The sequence below is a fragment of the Microtus ochrogaster genome, unplaced genomic scaffold (genome assembly GCF_000317375.1).
Source record: "Microtus ochrogaster isolate Prairie Vole_2 unplaced genomic scaffold, MicOch1.0 UNK2, whole genome shotgun sequence".
Lineage (NCBI taxonomy): Eukaryota > Metazoa > Chordata > Mammalia > Rodentia > Cricetidae > Microtus > Microtus ochrogaster.
The window spans coordinates 10,344,238-10,370,537 of record NW_004949100.1 but is presented as its reverse complement, the minus strand read 5'-3'; the positions used below and the strand labels follow the sequence as shown (position 1 = coordinate 10,370,537).

Sequence of the window (26,300 nt, the reverse complement as noted above, 5' to 3'; positions counted from 1 at the left end):
AATTCCTGGCCATCAACACAGCTGATCATCAAAAGGAAGCAATTCAGGACAGTCGCAGATAACAGAGGACTGCAGACGGAGCTATTGACAGACCCATGAGTAAGTACATCAAGTTACCAGGAGGACTCACTTGCTAAAGACTCTCCATCCTGTAGTCAGTGTTGTCATCACAGTATCCTTCCAGAAAACCGGGGAATGTTTTCCTAAAATGGGTCACTGGAAGCTGAAAATGGTGGTTCACACCAGCTATCCCAGTAACAGGAAGGTAGAGTGCCAGAGTCGGGAGTTCAGTGCCACCCTCCCTTCCAGCCTGGCTGTGGATGAGACCTGATATCAAACAAATGAACGACAACAAAAAATATCCACCAAACAGCAGCAGCAACAACAAAAGTCTCTGGTTTTTCCTAGACAAGCACTGTATTCCAGACACTACACTAATATCTTTCAAATCTAGAATCGGAATCTTACGATGGAGATGCTATTCTCCTTTTCCCCCAGGAGATGTAATCAGGTAAAAGGATTCACAAGGAGGGGATGCCAAGGAGCAGAGCTGCTCCCCTCTTTCTCCAGCCCCCACCTCGCTCTCTGATCCAGGGGTTTAAATGAAGCTGCTCTCAGGAAGGTACTGGAGTGTTTGCCAGCCTTGACAAGTCAATCCTGGGGGCTTCCTAAAAGCTTTATAAAGTAAACCATGTCATTGCTCTAGTTTAGAAAGATTTTAATCCAAAAACGTAAAGGGAACTGTTATCCATAGAATAGGAAATCTATTATAGAATACAATTCTATGAAAATAAAAGCCATCTAAAGAGGACAGATACTACATTACAAGATCAAGATGACGCCAATATAACACCATTAATATCAAAGAGTATTCTCACACACATATATAAACAAGAAAGCTCATCTATTAGGAACAGATCCTACATTAATTACCTTTCCTTCACCATGCCATATCACATCTTTGACTGTCAGGTAAGGTTTGGTGCTGTGTATTTGGTCCCTTTGTTCCTATGTGATGACTATTTATATACTTATTATATCTCATTTATTTATTGTGTGTGCGCATGTGCGTATGTGAATGCACGCAGGTGGAGGTCGGAGGAGGGCCTGTAGGAGCCAGTTCTCTCTTTGCACTCTATAGGTCCGGAGGATCAAACTCAGGTTGCCAGACTGGCATTAGGCGCCTTTGCCTCCTGAGCCACCTTGCCGCAACACTGTATCCCTATAGCCCAAACAATTCTCAGTTTGAGTCTGAAATACATTCTTCTCATTGCGCAAATAAGACATTTGCAAGATTATTTCTGTTGTCGGTCACTTCCAGAAATTTGTTGTAAGGGACAGCATCATGACGAGTACAGGAAGTGAGTCACTTACTGATCTTTTAACCTCTGCCTGTGTCCTGAAATTGAAAGCACACGCATACGTGAACATCAGTTTTTCATCTGCCATTCCCTATTCCTAAAGTACCATCGTGGCTTCCGGTCCTGCTTCAGCTTTTGCTCATGGTGGAGGCTACACATATGTTTGACAGCTACAGAAATTGGGTTGTGGTTTGGAAGATGAATTTTGTTATTGTCAAACCAAGAATTAGAAATAGCTTAGGAAACGCTCAGGAGTCTTAGATAATGTGATGAAAATATTACTTAGACAGTGGCATTTGCCTTCCTTCCTATCCCTGGAACAAATTCATCTTCTCCCAGGGGTAAAGGTAAGAATAGCATTGTGCTCAGACAAGGTTTTCTATTGACGGGGAAAAGCCATGCTATGTCTGGAATTCCAAAGGAAAAGGACAATTTTTGTTTTTAGGCAAATCTATTCATATTTATATATTTGGATTAAATAACTTAAATATGTTGTTTTCAGAGCTAATTTTAAGTCAAACACATTGTAAATGTTTCCAGTGACATCTTCAGGAAAGACATTCCTCTTGATAACAAAAGTTCCTTAAAAAAACATCATGTGCTTCAACTAATACTATACCACATAAATAAAAAATAAAAATCCCACCCCACTATTGTTGCACACACACAGAGTAATAGCTTCCTTGTGGTAAACTGAAGGAGTTAAATGTTCCCATAGAATAAATGGCCAGATCATGTCACTGAAAATATACTAACAATAGAGCAAATATAATCTTATAACAGATATATGAGTGGCATTCAATCATTTGAATTCTATAAAATATTAATTGCTTATCTATTTCTATGCATGAAAATGATTAAATGTATCTAAATACAAGTAATATTTTTCTAGCATGTGTATTACTGTAGTGATACTTTGTTTATGTTTTAACAAATAAAGCTTGCCTGAAGATCAGAGTGCAGAGCTAAGCCACTAGAGGCCAGGGAGTGGTGGCACACGCCTTTAATCCCTGAAAGATGCAGGGGGATCTCTGTCAGTTCAAGGCCATGCGGGGCCACCTGAGAACCAGAACTCACACAAAGGTGATTCCAGCACTTGGGATCCCACTCCTTTAATCTGAGCACTTGGGAGGTGGAGACAGGAGTGATATGGCTGGGCAGAGAGAGGAATGTAAGGCACAAGGAAACAGGAGCTCAATACAGTCTGAGGATGCAGTCTCAGGAGAGAGTCTGAGGACAGGATCGCCCCTTCGGTCTGAGCATTGGTAGAGGTAAAAGGTCTCTGTAACGGCTGGCCACACTGCTTCTCCAATCCTTCAGGTTTCACTCCCTACATTCTGATTCTAGGTTTTATTTATTAAGATCAATTAGAACTCATACTACATATTACTATAAGGATTATTCATTGAAAACACTTTAGTAACACTTTCCATAATTATTTAAGAACTTATTATCTAAAATAAAGTTTTCATTTAACATGACAGTAAGAACTCTATCTTACATGCTCAAACTTATAAAATAAAGTTTATAGTTATTGCACTTACTTAAAATCATACTCAAAGGATTAGGAGAAATAAAGCTGCCACAATCTGTGTCATAGCTCATGCTATGGATAACCTCATCTAACATATCCCAGCACTGATAATAAATCACTCATTTCTTCAACTAACTTGAAACTGAAAATTAGGGAAAACAATAGAAAACTGTTGTAAAATTGTCTTGTGTTCCTAGTTGCCAGGTTCAACTAAATTCCAAGAATATTTCCCAAGTATGTTGTTTATATGTTTCATTTGTTTAAAAAAATCATTAAAGGAGGGAATTTGTCTTAGATTTGTCTTGAGCCCTCCCTCTCAATCTGTCACAGTCACTAAATACAGACGTCCTTAATCTCCAAATTCCAGGATGGGTCTATTCAAACTCTTCTGTAATGCCTGCTTTGCCCGAGTCCTTAACCTGGAGCAAAGCAGGGTAAAGTTCCATAGCTCAGCCCTGAGCCTATTTTCACCATGGAACCTGAGCTTTATGTAGCTCCCAGATCTGAAGACTCAGTGCACTCAGCATCCTACAGCCTCACGTGTACATATTCAGGGGTGTGAAACTAATTACAAACAGTCTTCTACAGACAATGGGTGAATTAGATAGATAGATAGATAGATAGATAGATAGATAGATAGATAGATAGATAGATAGATAGATAGATAGATAGACAGATGTTATATATACATAAAAATCCATGTGAATGGATATATTTCCATGGATTGTCTGAAATCATATGAAGCAATTAATTTTAATCATTCTACAATGCATATATGCTTCAGAACATCAAGCCACATTTGTATAAGCATATACTCTTATCCACCATTTTAAAAAGTCAACCATGATGTAGGCCAAGTCCACACCTCAAACAAGGATTCTCATTCTGAATCCCCTTTTGTTGCCCCAGGCATTTCTCAACTTAGTTCTAGGAAAAAATGGCTGATATTTTTTAGTTTTTCTCATCAAGGGAATCACAATTAGGAGTTCATGATATATATGGGTCAGGACCCTTTAGCTTTCCCCACTTTAGGATAGAGATTCAAAAGTTTTATCTCTTAAGACCTAATACATTTACCATAGTAACCAAAAGGCAATGAGATGTCCCATCTAACTGAAACACAGCATCAAGCCATCAGCCAACATCATGCATTCAAGACTCCTGCCCCAACCCTCAAACCAATGTTTTTCAACACTCCAGGAAAGGATGCTACAAGCTCTAAGATTTCTGCTTTCTGGACCCTGCCCGTCATTTCCTTATTGGCAGTCTTAGCCCACCACCTCTTGAACAGGAGACTTCGTGCTTAAATCACCTGTTGATTGGAAATCAACCATGGACTTTTATTCTGCCCTGGGGACTTACAAACTTCATCTTCCGTGAGTACTGTCCCTTGGCCCTACGGTAGACCTGTTGATTCTCCCTTATATCTTTTCAGGATTTGTAGCATGTAGATGGGCACAAGCTATCCTCACGCCCTCCAAATCATACCTGGAACAATCTCTGTGTATGTAGATAGACCTACTGACATATTTATTTCACAGAAAAATGAAGATGTAATAGGACCATTGCTCTCCCATTCTCTTGCCTACTCAGAAGGAATCTAGATACAAGTCTCAAGCTGCCCTATAGCCCATGTGATCAGAACCTGGTATCTGGTGGTGATGGTGAGTAGTGTTCCAACAGTCTCCTTAAGTGCTCAAACAGACTGCCTTAGTTTCTTTCCCTGCTGCTGTGATAAAAAAAAAAAAATACCCCTGACCAAAAAAAAAAAAATTTAAGGAAGAAACGGTTTGTTTCAGCCCACAACTCGGAAGTCATAGTCTGTAACTTCTGAGAAATCAAGGTAGCAGAAGTTCAAAGTAGCTGATCACATGACATCTGCCACCAGAGAAGAACTGTGAAGTCACTTATGCTAGTGTTCGGCTTGCAATCTCCATCTTATAGGGTCCAGGCTCTCCTTCAGGGAAATGGTCCCACATACAAATAAGAGAGGTCCTCCCAGATCAGTTAACACAGTCAAGACAATCCCCACCTGGACCATTCAACCTAAATGAATGGTGCTTCCTTCCGAGGTGACTCTAGATTCTGCCAAGTTAACAGCTACATTAAACATCTCTTCCATCTGCTACACTCACACATCAAGAAGTCTAGTTCAGAAGCCGTCAGATTGTATCTTTAGAGAGATGTATCTTTAGAGAGAAACAGAATGAGTACCACTTACCTAATACTATCCAGGATTCCAGGGCGACATAGTTCTATTTAACATTGTTAACTTTTACTACCTCATAATAACTATCATCTGTTTGTAGCCACCAAACTCCTGCCCACCTGCCTGGCTTCTGTTACCACTCCTTCCAGTATCTCTAGATACAGAATTCTGGTGTCTCCAAATACACAAATTTTCTTAGCTTCCACAGCCGCTGGTAGAGTCGGTCTCTGTAGTGGAACCCATTTTGTTGGCCTTTTTCCACCATGGCAATTCTCCTCACCTACCCAGTAGAAAGCACTTGCCCTTAAGGAAGCCAAGATGAGCCCATTCGTTTCAAAGTGTGGAATTGCAGGCACGAGATGGGTGAGAGTGAGAGAAGGGGATCAGGATTCACAGATTTCCTGCATCCTCAACCTATTTTAAAGTCAGGTACACTTCACAGTGCACTGCAGTGCCCCTTTTCATTCAACCACCAGCTCCTTCCTTTCTTCATCACTGAGCTCTAATGGAAATGAACAAAAAGATTTATAGTAGTGTAATTTACACTACAATTTATTTATTTGAAATCAGTACTCTTCTTTTTAGCAGAGAAGTAAAGCAAGGGCAATAAATCAGTTTTTTCAATCCCAAAGCATGTGGAGAGTTTTATGATTTGGCTGTTTGCACTTTTCTGTTCTTGGCATTATAAACGACTTAATTTCTGGAAGATTATTTGGTTTAACTATGAACAATATATTTTATTGTTGTGGCAAATTAACTGACAAAAGCAACATAATTTTGACTTACAGTTTTGAGGGGACACAGTCGGTCTTATGAGGAAAAGGATGATGACAGGAAGGTGAGGAGTCAGAGGACACTGTGCATGCCATCCAATATGAGAGAAAAAGGAATTTTTATACTCATCTCATGTTTTCTTTTATAGTCAATCCCTTTTACTAATAGAAGGGCACCAACTACATTTAGGATTAGACTTCCATCCTATCGAACCTTCTCTGGAAGCTCTGGAGACCATTCAGAGTATGTCTCCTGAAAAAAAAAAAAACTGAAAATGAAACTTATGCCCTGGAGATGCTGAAGCATGCACGGACAGCCCATATATGGCGGTTTTGTTGAACTTGTCCATATTGTGTTTCATGGTCTAAGTTGATGAGGATGACTGAAGAGGTCTTTTCCTCAAGAGGGCACCAGATCTCATAACAGATGGCTGTGAGCCACCATGTGGTTACTGGGATTTTAACTCAGGACCTTTGGAAGAACAGGCAGTGCTCTTAACTGCTAAGCCATCTCTCCAGTCCCAAGTGTGTTTTTTTTTCTAGGTGACTCTAACTTCAGGTCACTTGATGATGAAGACTAACCATCCCATAGTTAAACTGTAAAATTATCATGCCAATATTTTTCTTCACTGATATATAATCATTGTACACAGTTCCAGGTTTCATAAGGAGAGCTTCATACATAGAATATACTATGCAGAAATTCAAAGGTTTAGCCACCCTCTGGGTTTCCCATTGCTGAATCCTGCCTGCCTCTCTATGGTCTACTTGATATCTTGACACCTAGCACCTCACAGCTTTCCTCTAATGCCAACCTTGTATCTCCTGGCTGTCTTGCTCTCAGCAGTGAGTCTCTAGGCACTTCCCAAGAGAAGGTGTGATACATTCATTTGGATAACCTAGTTGCCGAAGAAGCCACGTTAGAATTATTTTCTCCACGGGCAGTGCTTGTCTTGCAAGAAGTGAGTCTCTAGGTACTTCCCATGAGAGGGTACCAGTAGTTTCACTGGATAACCTAGTTACCAAGGAAGCCACTTCAGAATCACTTTCTCCACGGGCAGTTTCTAGTTCTCTTTTCTCCGTGGCCCCAACCAGAAAAGGTGATTCCCAATGTGTGCATATTAAAGAGACCAAAAATAATCTCAGGACTTTGGGGCAGCTTTGAAAGGCCCAGTTGACCAAACATTTCCTTCACCAAGACAAAGGTGTGCCATCACTCTGAGCGCCCCATGTTAGAGGACTGTAGAGCTCACTGTTCATACAATGTGCCATTAATAGAACATCCAGGAAAATCTTTGCTTCCCTTTAAATCTTACTGCATTGTTGTAATATGAGCGGCAGGCTGCTTCCCGCCACCCGGCTAGCTTTACCCGAAATAATTACACAGACACTGTATTCTTTTAATCACTACTTGGCCATTTCTATCTAGCCTCTTCTAGGCTAACTCTCGCACCTGGACTAGCCCATCTCTAATAATTTGCTGTAGCCCACAAGGTGGCTTACCAGGGAGATTCTAGCCTACATCCATCCTGGGTCAGAGCTTCATCGCGTGTGCCTCAGAGAGCAGAGCTCTCGCCTCTGCCCGCAAGAGTGGAGCATCGTGTCTCTCTGAGGTGTCTGCCCCCGAGAGGAGAGCTGTTGAGTCTGACCTCACTTCCTCTTCCTCCCAGCATTCTGTCTGTTTACTCCTCCCACCTATGTTTTAACCTATCAGGGCAAGCAGCTTCTTTATTTAATTAACCAATGACCTTCCTCCATCACTGCATGTAGTTCTGTACCCCTGCAACTCAACTCTGGGAACCCTGTGGTGGGGATGCTGGCCTCCAACTCCCATTCCTTCTGCCTAAGTCTCAGAGTGCCGAGATCACAAGTGTGCATAGCCACTTCAGGCTGGCAACAGATACTGATGGCCAAGGTCTCCATTGTTAGAGCTTATTAATGAACAGAGTTGAGATGGAAATGTCTAACTGGTTAATACAATTGGAATAAGAAACAGAAGCCTGCTGTGAAAATTCTACTTGGTTTCTCCTAGAATACTCTGTCCGTACTACAAAGGCCTCTTTTTTTTTTTTTTTTAAACACAGACTTCTGTTTGCTGCTGGTTGTTTACGCCGACTTCTCTATTTCTTCTTTCTAACATCTGAGTGGTTCACACCTCTTCAAGATCAGAAGAATGGAATAGGGAAAGGGAAAACAAAATAAAACAATTGCAGAAAGTCATTGCAAATTACACGCTACGTGAAATAATGTCCCCCAGTTGGTGCTTTTCATGTGATTGAATTGCTTGGACCTCAAATTGCAGAAGTGTTTTCTCTATGCTAAGTGATATAAAGTTCCGTAGATGTCCTATGCACTGGCAAACACAGAAAGCACAGGTGTGCTCACATTGGAATTCTCGATGTTTTTAATACTGTGTCAAAGAGTTCTGTGAACAGTTCAAGTCTAAAAGCCAAGTCATGCATAATTTTCTTTTACTAAAGTTCAGTCAAAACCATGGTAAAGAAAGAAACACAAAAATTATTTAAGTACTACAACAAATCATTATGTTCTATTTGAATTTACATTATGGCCTAAAGTAGCTGAATTACAACTTATTTTAAATTATTTACAAAGGAAGTGTGGCTTTTCTGATTTTACTATTTCCTGTAAGCAGAAAAGACCTGATTGTGCTTTGCTACTTATAATTATTAAGCTGACCAAAACATTATTATATTGGAAGCAGCTTTTCACAAACAGTACCTTAATTAATCATTAGGTACTGAAGCTAACAACCATTTATCACTGATAAAATTTCGAATCTTAGATTCTCTTATAACCATACCTCTAATTGCAACTACATGTGTCATGTCAACTACAAAATCTGACCATATGTATAAAATAAATCAGTAAGACAGAAACAATGCCATATTAACGATTAGGCAAAAACGATATCAAAAGCCAAGAATTCAAATTTTATAGTTTTGCAAGAATACATGGAGTTTGAAAAGCGGACACTAGAATACATCTCTGTAATTGCATCACTCTGATGAAGGATTCTCCTCTGAATATTGTGAATTAGTTTTATTACCATTGGTTAATAAAGAAGCTTCTTCAGCCTATGACAGGGCAGAATAGAGCTAGATGGGAAAACTAAACTAAATGCTGGGAGAAAGAGGAAGGAGTCAGGGAGACGCCATGTGGCTGCAGAAGGAGAAAGGACAGCAGAACCTTATTGGTGGGCCACAGCTTGTAGTGATACACAGATTAATAGAAATGGATCGATTTAAGATGTAAGAGCTAGCTAGGACTATGCCTAAGCTATTTGTCAAACAATGCTGCAATTAATACAGTTTTTATGTGATTATTCAGGTTTGGGCAGCCTGAAAGAGAATGCACTGTTTCCGTTTACACTTAAGAGAACACGGTTCCTCATGTACCCACCTACAATCCAGCACTCTAAAAAGAAAATGACACCAGGCTGGCATACAGAGGGAGTTCCACGCCAGTTGGGCTATATACCAAAACCTGACCTACAAAACATGATGTTACATCTATCTTGGAGGCAGGGTGTACACATTTCTCAGAAGTCTTTAAATTTCTTGTAAGGTGGCTACGTGAGTAAAAGCGCTTACTACTGAGACTAGATGAACACTAAGCTCAAGCCCCAGGACATATATGGTGGAAAGAGAGAAATGATGCCTGCAATTTGTCCACTGAGTTCCGCACATACACCACAGCACATGTGTCCACACATGTAAACAACACTTAGACACACAGAGACAAACTAAAATGGAGTAAAATATTCTTCAACTTGTGTATTTGCTCTCCGTTCAGCTGCTCAGAAACTGGATCTGTAGACCAACAACACCACTGCAGAGACTTAATAGAAAATAAACAAACAAACAAATAAATAAATAAATATTGGTGCTGTTTGCTATTGGTTCATACGGTGACTTTAAGTCTTTTTTTTTTTTTCTCTCCTCTTACTTCAACTGCCATTTGATCGTTGGCTCTATTCCTCAGGGAATGTGGGAAGAAGCAAGTGAGCCAATGCTGTCTGGTCTCTTCACACACCTTGTCCCTCAGTACCCATGACTGAAAGTGTTCAAAACAAGTTTCAAAGAGTACATCCATATCAAGAGGATTATATGAAAGCATTAGCTTTTTCTGTGGCTAAAAGGGTTTTTCATTTCTTCCTTCACCAGGGGAAGTGTTTGCCTTGAACAAGCTCCCCATGGCAAACCTCTTTGAAGAATAGGTTCTGAAGCGCGTTCAACCTCGTCTCCAGCTCCTTCTAGCTAAAGCATTTAAAGGAGATATTGGGACATTACCCAACACTGCCCTTCTGACTTTGGAGGGTTGTCTTGCCCTACAGGAAGTCTAGAAAAATTCCCTAGTAGACTGTCTTCACCAATGGGCTTTGTAAACAAGATTTTACATGGAAGTACTCTCCCAGAATAAATCTGCATAAATACAAAGATCAACTCCAAAAGTTTTAATAAACTTATTCTTAAACTTTGGTATATTTCACTCAATATGCAAATGAAATTTTTCTCAGAATAGTAAATTCATCGGTAAAGTTAACAAATGATTTTATATAATAATGCAAAGACAGAAATCGGCATCTACAGCAGTGCAGCCCGGTCCGTGAGGAGACGGTGGGGAGGAAGAAGTCACTTGGTGAAGGTTTGTTCCTTCCAGGAGATTCCAACTCTCAAGGGGCTCTCCCTTTACCATAATCTCATTTTAGTTTGTAGTTTTCAACAAATTTATTCACTCTGCTGTTTTAAAACAGTTCCCAAATTATTAAAACACAAGCCCCAGAAAAAGCTTCATCCAGTAAAGCTAATACTTCCCCCCACTTTACAAACTGAGAAACCAAGGTTTAATGTCTTCTATCTTTGTGGTGATCGTTCATGGGAACCAAATGTTTCATCTTTACATTTCACAGTTACCCTTAGACATTAAGGTCAAATATATTTAAGGTTAAATTTCAATTAGATGTCACCAATTCTCTTAGTTAGTTTTCATTCTGATTATAAAACACCCTGACCAAAAATAGTTTACAGGAGGACAGGGTTACTTGGCTTTCAATTACAGGATCAAGGTCATCACTGAGGGCAAGACAATGGCGGGATCTCATACAACCAATCATATTACATCCACATATCAACAGCAGAATTTATCTGCTACGGGCAGCATACTTGCTGCGTATGCTCAACCAGCTTCCATCATTTTGTGCACTTTGGGGCTCAGCCCATGAAAACAAGTGTACCCACATTCTGAGTGGCTCTTCCCACTTCGACAAATATCGAGATGAGCCCCTCCCCAAAATCACGTCCACAGGCCAACCTGATCTAGGTACTCTCTCATTCAGGGTCTCCTCCCAAAGCGAATCTATCTAGGTTGTGGCAAATCGGCATTTAAAGTATACGGGGCGATAGTCAAGTATCAAAGTATGTTAGCAGTTCAGAAAAGGAATATAAAAGCAGGGGCAAGGTAGACTTCATTGGGAACTAACAGGGACAGTCCTGTTGCATGAAGGACACGTGAACAGAGATGCTGAGAGAGAGGGGAGGAGGGGTGAAAGCCACCAGGGAGTCCTGTCCTGTACAGGGATGAAGCCTTGTGTAAGAAGAGCGGGTTTAGAAGAGCCCTTGGTGGAGTGAGCTGGGCGCATCCTTACTCCAAAGGCACTCATAGAATTCACTGTTTGCACAACAGTCTATGTTGTCACTCGAGTTTGCTGTGACCTTCTATTCACTGAGACAGCCAGATTTGGCATTAGCACTCACACCCAGACCATAGTTCTCATTCCTTAAACCTCACTCTTAACCACGCTCTTAACTCTATCCCGCGTTTAACGTTAACCTTTTAAAATAGACATTCATGTTCTGCTACCAGCTTCACGGAATACATTTGATAGGCTCCAACAACCCAAGATTTGGGTCCTAGCTGTACACTTAACTAGCTGTGAAACCAAAAGGGTGACAGGGAGAAGCTGACAATTAGCTGGCTGTGAAGTCTGCCGTCGTTAGGAGAAAGTGCTGCATGGGTTTGTTTCTCCTGCCCTTTCAACTTTGCAGAATCTTGCTGACAGCAGAGGAAGGCACCCATACCTCGCAGCTTCGAGAGAAACTGCGGATCAGCATATTCCCTTCTTTGCCATAGAAAGGGAACTCAAGAATGGCCAGTGAGAATTTATTTCATAGCTCTGTCTGATAAAATAAGCATCAGGTTGAATTTGAGAGTCTGTTTCCGGATTTTCTTCCTGTTTCTTGTCTCGGGCCCTTTTAGGCGAAGTAGAAAGATCCCTGTGGGGCTTGATGACACTTCAGGACACAGGAAGAAGCTACACACTGCACGCAATGAAGGAGGTCTTTCAATCCTTTGTCTGGGCAATCCCTCAGCCGGAGGAGAAAGGATCCTGTCTTTCATGTTGATTTGAAACTTCAAGGCAAACCAAAATATCAAAAGGTAGCTCCCATAAACCAACCCAATTTCAAGTATCACTATGGGACATTTCTGTGAGAAGCCAGCATATTCAAAGTCAGGTTAATACAGAACCTTGCCTTAGTCTCCAGTTCCCAGAGTGCCATGGATATGTTAGGATCTTAGTTAAAAAGCAAATAAACAGCTTTGTGTGGAACACAGTTCTGAACCAGGACTGCCCCTTTCAGTGGGCAGCCGGGGCTGATACAGTACAGGCTTCGCCTTAGAGGAAAGGTTGCAGCAAGATCGCTCAGAAAACACGGGAGGAGTTTAGTGGCGAATGATGTTGGCTGGGGTAGGGGCGAAAGAATAAAAAGACTTGTCTGGGGACAGCGGAGACCCCAGTCAGTGAGCTGTTGAGAATTCACTGTCTTGCATTCTCTCAGCCTTTCCTCAGAGCCAGAGCTGCCCACAGCTGAAGAAATCAGGCTGGGTGGCAGCTGAGATCCTACTGTGAGTCTCAACCCCTAGGACCTGGGAAAAGAGGTTCCCTGCTGGTGGCTCTAAGCCTGGGGCTTCGCTTTCGTGCGAAATAACTAACCATTCTTTTTTTATTGGTAAATTAAAATCTGTGAGACTGGACCTTGTTCTGAGGCTTCCCGCTTAGTTCAGTAGTTTGGGGACTTTAAAATAAGTAAAACTTAAACATAACAGCGATTCCAGCTGAGATTGGGTTGTAAAGCGACTGGGCGAAGTCCCTTGGGAAACACCGAAGTTGGTGCTGATATTCTCTGAGTTCCCGCTGAGTGCATTGACGCATGCCCTTGGCCGCTAGGTGCCTTCATTCCGGGTCCCCACACTTAGCTAAAACGGTCTCACTTCTTCCCGGCAAACACGAATGCTCTTTCCCTAGGACACCCAACCTCCCCTGTCTGGAACACCCCCTGCCAGAATGCTCCGCCCCTCAGCCACTGGTCTCTGGCCGCTCGGCCGGGAGCTGGGGGATTAAAACTCAGCGAGCAGGGTCAGGAAGGAGACTGAATGCGGGCGAGCGGGTGGCGCACGCCCAAGTTCCCCATTGGCGCGCAAACTTAAGTTACTGTTAAGCGGGTAGTGGCGGCCAGCGTGCGTGTTTGCGGAGGCGTGGCTGGGGTAGCTGACAAAAGTGCCTTGTCGTCTTTATTCCTCTGTTGGTCTCCAGACTGAAAACAGCGGAAAGGCTACCGGACTCCCACTGGAGCAAGCAGTAACATGCAGCCGCCGGCAAACCAGCGCGGATGCGCCTTGGTGGCGCTGCTGCTGGCCTGTGGCTTGTTGGGGGTTTGGGGAGAGGAAAGAGGATTCCCACCTGCACAAGCCACACCGTCTCTCCTGGGGACTGAAGAGGTAATGACGCCACCCACTAAGACCTCCTGGACGAGAGGTTCCAACTCCAGTCTGACGCGTTCCTCAGCACCTGCAGAGGTGACCAAAGGAGGGAAGGTGAATGAAGTCTCGGCAAGATCCTTCCCTCCTCCATGCCTACAAACTGTTGAGATCAACAAGACTTTTAAATACATCAACACGATTGTATCCTGCCTCGTGTTCGTGCTGGGCATCATCGGGAACTCCACGCTGCTGAGAATCATCTACAAGAACAAGTGCATGCGAAATGGTCCCAATATCCTGATCGCCAGCCTGGCTCTGGGAGACCTGCTGCATATCATCATCGACATCCCCATCAGTGTCTACAAGGTAATGCACCTGATCTGCGGGGCTGCAAGCGGTGTGGGGGCGGTGGGTAAGTGGAACAGCCTTTGGAGTTTGGAGGAGGGCTTCCGCTTCTCCTACCAGGGACCCTCGACCAGATTTTCTTCTCGGTTTTTCTCATAGCCACCGACAAATGTAACTTTCTGAGCGGTGATGGAAAGAACTGGGGTTCCCAACCCAGGCACACTGAATCGGGGATTCTGAAGTAGATGGTTGCAGTTAGATATTTTTTTTTAAAGAAAAAAAAAAACCTTCTGTGTGACTATGACAAAATTGAAAGTTGAGAATCACAAACTACAAAGTCAGTTTTTCTAGGTACAGCCTCCTAAGAGTATGCTCCTACAAACTGGGAGTTTATTAGGAAGGCAAAGCTTCCCCCAAACAGTATTTACATCTTTAAATGCACAAATGATTACTGACCAAGGTAATTTTAGAGAGCATTGTTTTGAGGACCCAGAAAGTAGGGGTCCAGTAAGGTTCTGGAATTCAGTGGCTTGGAAGAAAGGCAGAGACTGGTGACTAAGTAAAACGCAGTTCCTTGCTGCAAGTAGCCTTGGGGGTTCTTCGCGGAATAAATGTCCAGGTCCAAGTGTTGCATTAAACGTGTTACTTCCTTCATCCGTCCCAGCAACCCACACGTAGATGGCTATTGCCATTTTACCCTTGACTAATAGTATGCTCGAGGGCCCTCTGTGAGGCAGAAGCGGCAATCAGATTCCAGTATGTCAGCTTCCCAAATGCAAGCCTCCTGACATTATCTCTGCTTATTTCGTGAACAAGACAGAGGAGGGCTCTGTAATGAAGTCTATAAAATTCCCAGTAGTTAGCAGTGCTGTGATTTCCCACAGTTATCAGAAGAAATGAGCTCAGACAAGCAAGGCAGGAAGTGGACATTGTCAGTGTTATCTCCAGGTGGTTTGGGAAGTCGGGACACACCCTAATGCCTGTGATTCTCATTTTCTTCTAGTTCCCAAAAAGGCTTCTAGTGCCACCAAAGGTGAATTTGTGCTGCTAACAGAAACAGATCAAATGAAAGAGGCAGAAATGTTCGGAGCTGTGCGAACGTGAACCCTGCTTCCCATCATTAGCAATAGAAAGTCACACATAGAAACAACCCGAGTGTAGAGGAATGAGAGCGCACTCTGAGGACCTCTCTGTAAGGAGAAGAGACAGTGCTAGGTTGGGGCAGGTCACATAGAGCACCACAACCTAAGGGACAGGAGTGGTTATCACCAGGCGGCCCTTGGTGGCCCCCTTCATCCGTCTCTGGGAATCCTCATCCCAGTAGCCATGTTTTAAGGGAATTCCAGACATTTCTGAGGCTTAGAGATGGAACATAGATTAGGATCCAGACCCTGCAGGGAAGTGCTACCAGAAATACAAGGAACTGCTAAGATCTGGGACAGCAAACGTTTTGAAAAACTCTGAGGGTCAGGCTGGAAAGAGTCTAAAGTACTGTTACAACTCCGGTGGGATCAGAAGTGGCCCACTTTCTTCTTGCGGAGCGGCAAGTGAGGTCTTTCCATGGGGGCTGAGGGGAGCACTTCAGTGCAGCTCTTCCAAACTGAACTGAGAAGTTTTACAGTGGAAAGTGTGAGGGATTTAAAAATAGCCGAATCGGGCTTCCTCTCCAAAGAGGAGATTATAATCTCCCTTTTCTAGGTATGCACAGAAAGTTGGTGGGAGTTCTGTTTGGAGCAGCCTTGACCGACCTAAACATTTAACCAAGTTAGAGACCTCCCTACATCAGCTGGCCGCCATTGAGTGGCTGTGTTTCCAGAAGGCGGGGCCGAGAACATGTTCCTCCCTTGTGTTGAGGCCAGACCAGATGTAAAAGGACCCTTCTGAGACCACTGTTCTTTCTGCCTGTTCAAATGGCTATGTTCATAAACCAGAGAACATCTGACTGAGCATGCGGGTTTCCTTTCAAGTCCCTCTAATATTCCCCTGGGAAGTTACATCCTTTGCCCTAGAATGATTCCCAGTTCCTGAAACTAAGTGATGAGTCATTAGAAAACTAAATAGTTAGTCATCGAAATCTGTCTGAAACAGACCCATCATCACTGTGGGTCTAGAGCTATGAGTGTCAGCATGAACTCCTACAAATCCTGCGTTGTTGCCTTTGGTTCAGTTTCAGGCAAAAACAGTGGCCACTATTTATTGGGCACTATGCATTCATTTTAATTAAATTACTTAGATGATGTGAGACAGGATGTGTTGCTATCGACCCTGATTTAAGTCATTGAGGAGACAAAGAAGTAACTTGCCCATTATGCACTATTAGAAAGTGGTTACTCTGGACCTGAACACAGCTTACCTTGTCTTAGAACCCGTAACTTTCCCTAGCACACTATCAAGAATGCAAAAACCCAGCATGTCCTTCTCCAGTCAGAGCTTTCTATGGACCTCAGCTTGATTGCATAGGTGGAATTGTGACACAGGACCACATTAAGTAGGTCACATGGTAAACATTTTCAAAATTCATTTGAAACGTCAGAATTGAAGTCTATGAGTCCTTTTCAGATAGTCTATAATATACGCCATTAGTGGGTGCTGTTCTAAAGACTATTTGCTAGAACATCTACGATGAGTTTAAAAAGTCATTTCAGTTCTCTAAATAATTATGGCAGCAGAGAACTTTTTGAAAATATGTACTTAGAATTTCAGAGCACTTGACATTTTCATTCCTAAAGAATAACTTTGGTGAGCTGTGACTGCTGTTTTAAATATTCTCCAAGGTGAGAGCTTTGAATTGCTAATCTATAACTCTTTGACAGGTTGTTAAAATTGTCTTTGGAAATCCACTATATGCAATTTGGGGGGATTCAGAGCCTCTCGACTCTTTTATTGGTATGCTCTAGCAGCTTAGGAATGTCTTCTTGATCTATTACATTCATTTGAAGGTCAGTAAACACAGAGTTCAATAATGCTGACAAACCACAGTATGTCACAACTCCTGTTGATCCTTGAAGTCATTCTTAGTGAGCAAGGTTTCGCATGAATTCTGGCAAGGAGCTGACAACCTTGGGAAATCTGCCTGCCCTGCCACATGCTCTGCCATGCCCTGCCATGCCCTGCCATGCCCTGCCATGCCCTGCCATGCCCTGCCATGCTTCTTAACAGAGCAGGGTCCCTAGAAACTTTCAACTGGAGCCATTCTGCCATGGTGTCCTTTATCAAGAGGACCCTGTGCTGAATGCCAGGGAAGAGTTTCAGGACCCTGAGCAAGCTGAGACTACTAAACACTTCAAACACTCATGTAAATTATGTGTGAAACAATAAACCCTTTGAATCCTTCACATTGGGATGCACGGGGCTGTGCTTGCATTCCAGAACATAAAACAGCTGAAACACATGGAAAATGCAATCATCCACAGTGTATAGTTTGAAATGACACAAGGATATGATACCAATGTCACATGAATTTGTAGCTAGCTCAGTAGACAGATAACATCTGGCCCTGGGCCTAGGGCATAGTAAGCAAATAATAAAAGCTATCAGAATGTTTGTGCTTGTGTATTAAAACAAGAAGGGAAGTTGATGTTTGGAGTGTTCTTTCTTTTATCTTTTGTCATTACAAACATGACTTTAAACATCACAAGTTCATACACCCAAGTTTGCACACATGTATATGGGTAGCTACCTTAAAGGGTAAATCTCTAAAACTGGGTTTGCTAAGTCAAAGAGTGTATGTCCTTAAAATGTGGATAGATAGTGTCACCTTGTGTTATTACTGTAGTGTTGGTTCTGATCACTAGTTTAAATAATATCTCCAGGTCTATAGGCGTATGTTAGCATCTGTGATGACATGGTGTGTATAGACACCTGAAGTGAAAGCTACTGTTCAAACACCCAATGGAAGGCTTAATCTCTCCTTATTCACAGGCAGCTTACCATGTACTTCCTACTTACACTTAAATGATGGCGGCATCTTCTACTTTGTTATATATAAGAACCTGCTGTCTGACTACTGTAGCAAAGCTACATAGAAAGCAAGAGTTAACAGTACTTCTGCATGCTAAAGTGCTTTACTATCACTGGTCGGCTGGTTCATGGTTTTGATTGGTGTGAATTAGCAGCGATATTTTTTTTTAAATTGATAGCTTGCTGGGGATAAAGTTTAAGTTCTTGAGCAAATAATGAACTTTTGAATTAATAAATGTTTTACTTAAAAAATGTAATTTCTGTGCTGTTCTTATAAGAATAACTGAATATATATGATTCTCAAATAATAGCTTCCTTTTGTGTATGCAAGTTGAACTTTATGTAACCTGATTGTAACCTGAAAGGCTCATTGGCTTTCTTTATTAACTCCTGTGATAAGGATCTAAATGCAGTCTGTGTGCACCGGTGAAAATTAACTTAGGAACGCACTGGAGTGCTGTGAGTTAGCCTTGCTGTTAAGACTGGTTACGCCACCGTAAGAGAGAGCGAGCTGTGGAGGCACAGTCCTAACAGGCGACATTTCTGATCTTCAACATTTAATCGGTTATGTTGGAACACACACAGCCTGTCAAAATGTAGGAGTCCTTCACCCTCAAATCAGTTTTGAATGAGGTGACCGTGGCAGGAGGTCAGGCTTTTTTTCTATCATTATGATTTTGCTTGTGATACCATCAATTATCATGATGAACAAATTCACTTTTCTCACTACCCTACCTTGATTCTTTGTAGTTATAAACAATTTTTGCGTAAAATTAATTGGAAAAGTAAACGCTGAGGGACCAGTATCAGAGCTAACTTTTGAGCTGACAGTTTTCCTTCCAGAAAAGCTGAAATGTATGTAGACACAGCAATAGAAGAGGGTTCCATGTCCCTGAGAGGAGAGTATGTCCTCCAAATTTTATAACAGTGCTCTTATTATCACTCAAGTAACTGAGGTATTTCAGTTATATCTTAGAGCTGTTTAAATATACTGAAATGGCATAAACATTTTTTGTCAAAAATGAAATCAAGGTTATCTTTGAGACTCATTTATTTGAAGAAAAGAAAAAGAGGCCCAATTCTCTTTGGAAAAGAGCTAATATGTAGGAAAGCCATTGTCTCTGGGTGAGTTGAGTCTACTGGCAACTCTCTGTGCACTCCATGTCTGGGATCCAGCACTCAGAAACAGATGGATTCTGTGCACAAGTGCTATCATGCAAAGGACATCAGATCAAGGGGCCTTTCCACTTAGAAAGCTTGGTCCCTTCTGTTTGAGGGTGTTGGTCAAACCAAATACCAGATCAATAGCAGATTCAAGTAACCCAGAAGTTCAAGGCGTCACATCCCCCGTGTACTGCTTCACAAGTTGGTTGCAGACTCCTGTGACTAAATGCTTAGCAAACACTGGGCTCTCCACAGCGAGAGCTATGTTTGCCTTTGACCTGACACTTGGACCCTGTGAATCTAATTCCCTAAAAAGACCAGGTAAAGCTTCTTTTGATACTGTAAAGCTAGTTACCAATCAAAGGCTTCACATCATTTTCTTTCCTTGTGAGTTGTTCAAAAATTGAAAGTATTTTCATGCTTGTACAAAATGATGACACGGCCAAGCTTTGTGTCAAGGCCAAGAAACTCGGTTGGTCATTTCACGAGGAAAACCATATAAGGTTATCCTTGTGTAGCTGATATGCTATAGCTGATTATTTTTAGAGAAACATGTCAAATGCTAATAAATGATTAAGTGATTTAGAGTGTGCTGACAGAGAAAGCCCGAGCTGAAATAAGATTTTAGCTGTAATTTATGATGTGAAACAGTCTCCTTCGGAACTTCGCAAAGTCTTCAGGGGGTTGGCTATGTTGGGAGGTGCGTCCCAGACTGGTGTCTGAATACACCTTGGCCCACACGAGTCTTCTGTATTCTTGGTGGTTTATATTACACTCTCACTCTTTCCCTGGGGACTCTCTAGTGAAAACACAGAACAAGAAAATGACCAAAACATGGTGGAGAATGTGGGGAGGCGAACGGAGAGCAGGGACAGACAAGGCTGACCATGCTCATTCTTGAGTCAAAAGTTTATCAGTCAAGTTGACCGAAGCATTTTCCCAAGCAAGTCTTCCCTGTTTGGGGCTCTTGCTCCCCCTCCCTGCCTCAGCTTCACTATGGATTCCAGAAAGAAGACAAACTAACCTCAGAATGTTTACACTGTACACAGCCTCTTCCCCCACACTGGGAGATTGTAAAGGGCTTTTAGGTTCTGTAGAATTCAGACATCTCAGAGAAGATTATCAGTGTCCCACAAGATATTCCCCAGCAGCGCTGGGCCTAACTGTGGTATGAAACGACCTACAATCTTTTGCCATGTTCGTTCTGTCTCTGCTTCATTCTGAGTCCTGTGGCTATAAGAACACCAATTCTCCAGTCTCTTTAGGCATTGTGGGGGATCTTCTTAGGAGGTCCAACTCAGATAAATTAACCCAATGGTTTTGTTATTTCTCTTAGCTGAATTTCTTAAAAATACATAATGTGTCAAGAAATCTTTTAAACACAAACTGTGGTTATGCTTTTAAGTGCAGATAATGGGACAGTGGTAATCTTTATTTTTCTTTTGTCATGCTAAGGACCAAATCCAATGTCTTACATAGACCAGGTGATCCATTTCTTTCCTGTCTATTAGAGATTTAGAAATAAATTTCATGTTGGTGGTAATAGTAGAATATATTTAAGTAAATTTGAATATCTCCTAAGAAACAGTTTCAGTATTACGTCTGATGTTTCTAGAGATTTGTTACAAGCACTTTATTTACCACCACAAAGCCAGCAGTCTATTTGGTCACGTGATATGTGAATAGATAAAACAGGTTCCCAGGGTCTCTGCACAGCTGCAGGAATCACTTAAGTGCTGCACTGAGGGGCACCAGTTGGTACAATATCTGGTCACATATTTCTAGCCCACATAGCCTAATGTTTAAGAGACTATTTCATTTTGCTCAATGCTAAGACCTTTTAATTTAGGCTTGTCCCTGAAGGCATGGGTACAGTATATATGTATTTTGAATGCTATGGACTTAACTAGAAAGTTAGTGTAACTTCTTTCAGTGTATAAATAAAAGCAGTTCAGACATGGAAGTCCCTGGATGAGACTGTCCAACCTTATTAAAACAGTGGTTCAAACATCTCCTCCCAAAATAAAACTTATCTGCTAAAGGAAACTGAGAAAGAAGAAGAGGAGGAGGAGAGGAAAGAGGAGAAGGAGGAGGAGGGGGTAGAGGAGGAAGTAGAAGAGGAGGAGGGGGAGGAAGAGGAGAAAGAGGAGGAGGAAGAAGAGGAAGAAGAGGAAGAGGAGGAAGTAGAAGAGGAGGAGGGGGAGGAAGAGGAGAAAGAGGAGGAGGAAGAAGAGGAAGAAGAAAAAGATTTCCTTTCCCAAAGTTTCGAAATATAATGCCAGGCATTTCAAAGACATGTTCCCAGCCCTTGGAACAGAAGCGACTGGCTGTTTCTTCTACGGGTCATTAACCCATCCTCTGAGAAATCATCTCTCTCCATGTGCACCAGAATCTCTGGTCTGAAGGAGAACACAGGATCTCCCTACGCAGGGAGAAGCAACAGAGTCTGCTTCATGTCAGTCACTTCCTTGACAGGGCTGCAGTGGGAGAACAGCTGGGGGAGAAGGATTACCTTTCACCTATTCCTGTCAGCTGGGCAAGTCAGAGCTCAACAAGACCGCAGCTCTCCACCAAGCCTGTATCCCAGAGAGCCCAGCCCTAAGGCAAGAGAACCCAATGTGCTCAGTGGAAGACACAAAGGCAAACGCACCCGTCCTCTGCGTTTGCCAAAGAGTGTATTGAAAGGATGAGGACGGAAGCACTATCGCAACGCTTAGCTTCAATTTCTGTCTCATGGTCAAAGGCAGTCATGTGTTCACTTGTTTTTGTTCAACAACCATTTAACGAGTGACCACCATGTGCCAGGCACAGTTCTGGGCACGCTAGATCTCATAGAACAGTCTACAGGAATTTTTACTCAGAGCTCAGCAGGCGTTCCTAGCTTGAAAACTGTAGGAAGGAAAGTGGTGTGTGTGGTTAATGAGGGGATGATGTGCATGAAGATTTGCTTTGGCATTTCCTGGTTTTGGGGGTTTGATTTTTTCTGATATGGGCTGGGAATTAGCACATCCTCCCCGCCCCATTTAATTACCATAAGAATGTAATTTTTAATTAAAAGGAGAACTGAAAAATGTAAAGCTTGTTGAAGTGGTTTGGCATTTGTTGAATAACCTTAGTGAGAGTGTTTGTTCCCTGCTCATGTGATCCTGTTAGAAAAGTTTAACAGTTATGCAATATAAAAATAATATTGCAAGTTGATATTAAAATAACGTATGTGGGTTCTCATGCCTTTTGCTTTTTAAGCTTAGACAAGATTGTAAATTGAAGACTCGAAAGTGGTGATTAAGCAGTAAACTTCTTACAATCGGCCTGGTGGTGTCTATTTTCCATTTACTGGTTTGTTTGTTTGCTTCCATCACTTAGAGCAAATGTGCTGGGGAATCAGCATGCAAGCCTTAGGGGAAACAGGCCAGCACAAACATTTTGTCGAATAAACACCACAGTGCAGTGCTTGCAGGACACGCCTCCAACAAAAGCCATTGGGTTTTATTTAACTAAGACGAAATGAAGTGGAAACCAGTGTCAGCTAAGGAGTTGTTGCTCACTGGCCCACCATGATGACCGTTAGATGTTATAGATCCGAACTGATTTTTTTTAAAGTAGCTGTTAAGTTTAATTTCTATAGAAATGACACATTGACCCTCTTCTTTTTCTTTTGTGATGGGGATTGAACCCAGGACCTCACACCATGCTAGGTTGCATTTTGAGATGGGGTTTGCACCCAGGACCTCACACCATGCTAGGTTGCATTTTGAGATGGGGTTTGCACCCAGGACCTCACACCATTCTAAGCTTGCATTCCTTCTACTGAGTCTTCAGACCAAGACTGATTTTTTTCTTCAAATCACATTTGATTCATCTTCAACATCAGGTAAAAAATTTAAATTATGCAATTAAAGGAGTAAAACCCAGAGATAAAAACAAAAATAGGAACTAAGCAATTAATTAATTAAGCAATTGCTGCATTTAAAATGAAGTTGCTTCTTCTTTCTCTGGAGTGTATCAGTGCCCAATGATTGGTGAATGAGTGAAATTTCCACATATGATTAAAAATATCGAAACGTATTCACTCACAAGATTTCAAAAGCTCTGTCTTGGTTGAAAGTAAATATCTGAAAAACTTCACTGGTTTTCCATAAGGACTCAAGTGTCAAAAGAGTAGACGTCTCCGCAACTTCAACAAGCCCCAAAGACTGACTTCCGAAGATGCCCACTGGGGACCATGTGAATGACTGCACTGAGCACCAACAGAGGACATGGATCCTCCCAGAGGGCAACTCACTTGGCTGGGTCTCCACAAAACCTTCTGACTTTACCTTTTTTGGGTTAGATAGCTTTGAGGGTAATGTCTAAATAGTGAAGAAGGATCAAGCATGCCATTTTAAAAGTCTGTTTGGGGCTCTGTAGAGGAAGAGTCCTAGAGACCATCTGAAGTTCTCTTCCTTACTACAGAGTAATGGCAGCAGTACAGTGAACTCTTTTCTCTCCTTTGGCCTCTCAGAGCAACAGCTGCCAGTTTGAAATTGAAGAAAGTGTGAGATACTGAAGGCCGGTGAAAATTAATGCTCTCTTCTCTGCAGCCCCTTTCACTTCAAAACTGTAGACTGGAGAGTAGTAATCACTCAGTTATGATTAGGCTCCTAACTATCTCTCTGTTGAACTAGAACAGCACTGTTAGGGTTTCAAGTTTATGTTTGCCTGTCTTCTGTGATAGCATGGGTCAGAGGTTGTGTTGCAGGCCTCCCAGTGGTATGAAGAGCAATAGCCCAATGTCTCAGCTGAGCCAAAAATAATATCAAACTAAAAACAGATCCTAGACACAGGGAAGAGCTCATTTCCATTGGTCAGGATGCCTCCCCCTTGTTGGCCTGAACACTCACACCTCCTGATTCTTTTTATGACTCTACCCACCTACAAGGGGGCAGTATTAAAGTATTTGGAGACAGTTTGAGAAAGAAGGAAAAATTTTAAAACACCCAAATGCTTGACTATGATATGAAAGAAAATCATTAGAATAAACAGATGAGTGGATAGAAAAGTGATAGATAGTAGATAATGATACTGATGATAGATGATGATTATGAAGATAGATAGACTAGATAGATAGATAAATAGATAGATAGATAGATAGATAGATAGATAGATAGATAGATAGATAGATAGACAGACAGACAGATGGGAGATAGATGACAGATACAGATGATAATAGATAGATAGATAGATAGATAGATAGATAGATAGATAGATAGATAGATAGACAGACAGATAGACAGATGACAGACAGATGGGAGATAGATGACAGATGGTATAGATAGATAGATGATAGATAGATGATAGATAGATAGATAGATAGATAGATAGATAGATAGATAGATAGATAGATGACAGACAGATGGGAGATAGATGACAGATGATATAGATAGATGATAGATAGATAGATAGATAGATAGATAGATAGATAGATAGATGATAGACAGACAGACAGACAGACAGATAGATAGATAGACAGATGACATATATAGAATGGAAATTGACTAATGGTATTATGAAGCTGAGAAGTTTCACTGTCTGCCATCTACAAGCTGGCACAGGGTAGTCTGTCTCCATCTGAGCCCTACAGCCTGCCTTCCAAGGGACTCGTTGATTTAATTGCTAGTTCAAGCTCCACAGAAAACGAGAGAAGTCTAAGCAGGTTGGAAAGAAAGAGATAAATTCTTCCTTCTTGCACTCTCCTTTTTCTGTTTAGACTCTCAATAAAGTGGAGGATGCTCACTCACATTGCAGAAAGCAATCTACTTTATTAATCCAAAGATTCAAACGTTAATTTGGGGCCTGAGACATACCTCAGAGGTAGGTGCTTACCTCACATGAGCCAAGCCCTGAGTTTAATCCTGGTAACAAACATACCATTTCACTCTAAACTAAGGTTGTGTTAGCCCCCCACGCCCCACAACGCCTGTCAATCAAATAGGTATTTAAAGCTAACCATCATTACACGCTTAGGACACAGTCTTATGCTGCAGATAGATATTTCACACACAGTTATGGAATTTCAAACAGTTTTATTTAATCTAAACCTGCTCTTTCTGTAAGGCCAGCTTTGTAACGACTGTTAGGCGGATATCAGCGTGGTTATAAGCAGCCTCTAAAGATATGCAGTTGGGTGCAGGTGTGGATCTGTTACATAAAATGTTAACTAGAGCCAGACAGGGTTAGGATGAAGAAGAACAAGTCGTCCTACAGTGTGAAGACTTAGACAGTAAAGCCCATATTCTTTTGTCCCATGGCAACGAGCAATTTTGAAGCAGCTCAGTTGAGAGACTCCAGTGTGGGTTTTCACCAGGGCGCACTCAAGAGACTGGATGACCCTGCGCTTTCGGGAATCGCTGACCAAGCATTTGCTGGCTCAGACACTTGTCACCACCTTGCTCCTTTGTTTTAGACCTCAAAGCTTGCCATGTTGGCCTCTCAGAGAAGTGCTTGAGTGTTCTTATAATAAAGCAGCTGGCCTCCTCTGCGTCAAGTGAATCCAGAGAGAGTGGCAAGGTCATCATTTGTCTTTTAGCAGCTTTTCAGAAACATACATGCCTTGCTGATTGCCATATTGTATTCATTATGAAGAGTTTAGTAAGCCTAACCTCAACCAAGGGGAGATAAACAAACATGATCTTTGGGAGGGAGCTGTACCATAAACTGTGTGGATATGTATGTAATTGTCATAGCAAGCTAATAAATGTCGAAGTGCCTCAGACTTCCCTTCTGTAAAATGGGAATTGTGGAGATAGGGTTCCTTGAGTTTGTCATGAAGAATCAATAATACAATAAATGAGAAGTGTCTCCTAAAGCACCTGGCACCTTGCCGGAAATGTGCAAATGTTAATTTCATTGCATTTTCCTGATTCATCTGTAGTCAAAGAGAATGATTAGACAAAGTATTATTGTCTGAATTATTTATAGAAGACAGTCTACCAGTGTCATTCTAGCCATTTGAGTTTTTTTTATTCAAAAGCAAGTAGCAATTTTTTTAGATCTGAGTCCACAGCTGGATGGGCGCTAAGGTGCCCAGAGTTTCCCATCTACGTGGCTTCACTATTCTCAAGATAAGTTCCATAAATACCCCAACTCTTAGCATCTTACGCCAAAAATTCTTACTATCTGGCTCATATATATAAATA

The 26,300-nt window shown here is 41.9% G+C and overlaps 1 protein-coding gene across 1 annotated transcript in view; it reads left to right on the top strand.

Moving 5' to 3' along the window:
* The first annotated feature begins 13,290 nt into the window (after positions 1 to 13,290).
* Positions 13,291 to 26,300, top strand: part of Ednrb (endothelin receptor type B) — a 26,940-nt gene continuing 13,930 nt past the window's right edge. The window contains exon 1 of the mRNA XM_005365376.2: positions 13,291 to 14,022. Coding sequence (XP_005365433.1) covers positions 13,540 to 14,022 — 483 coding nt within the window. The 5' untranslated portion in view covers positions 13,291 to 13,539. The remainder of the gene's footprint in view (positions 14,023 to 26,300) is intronic.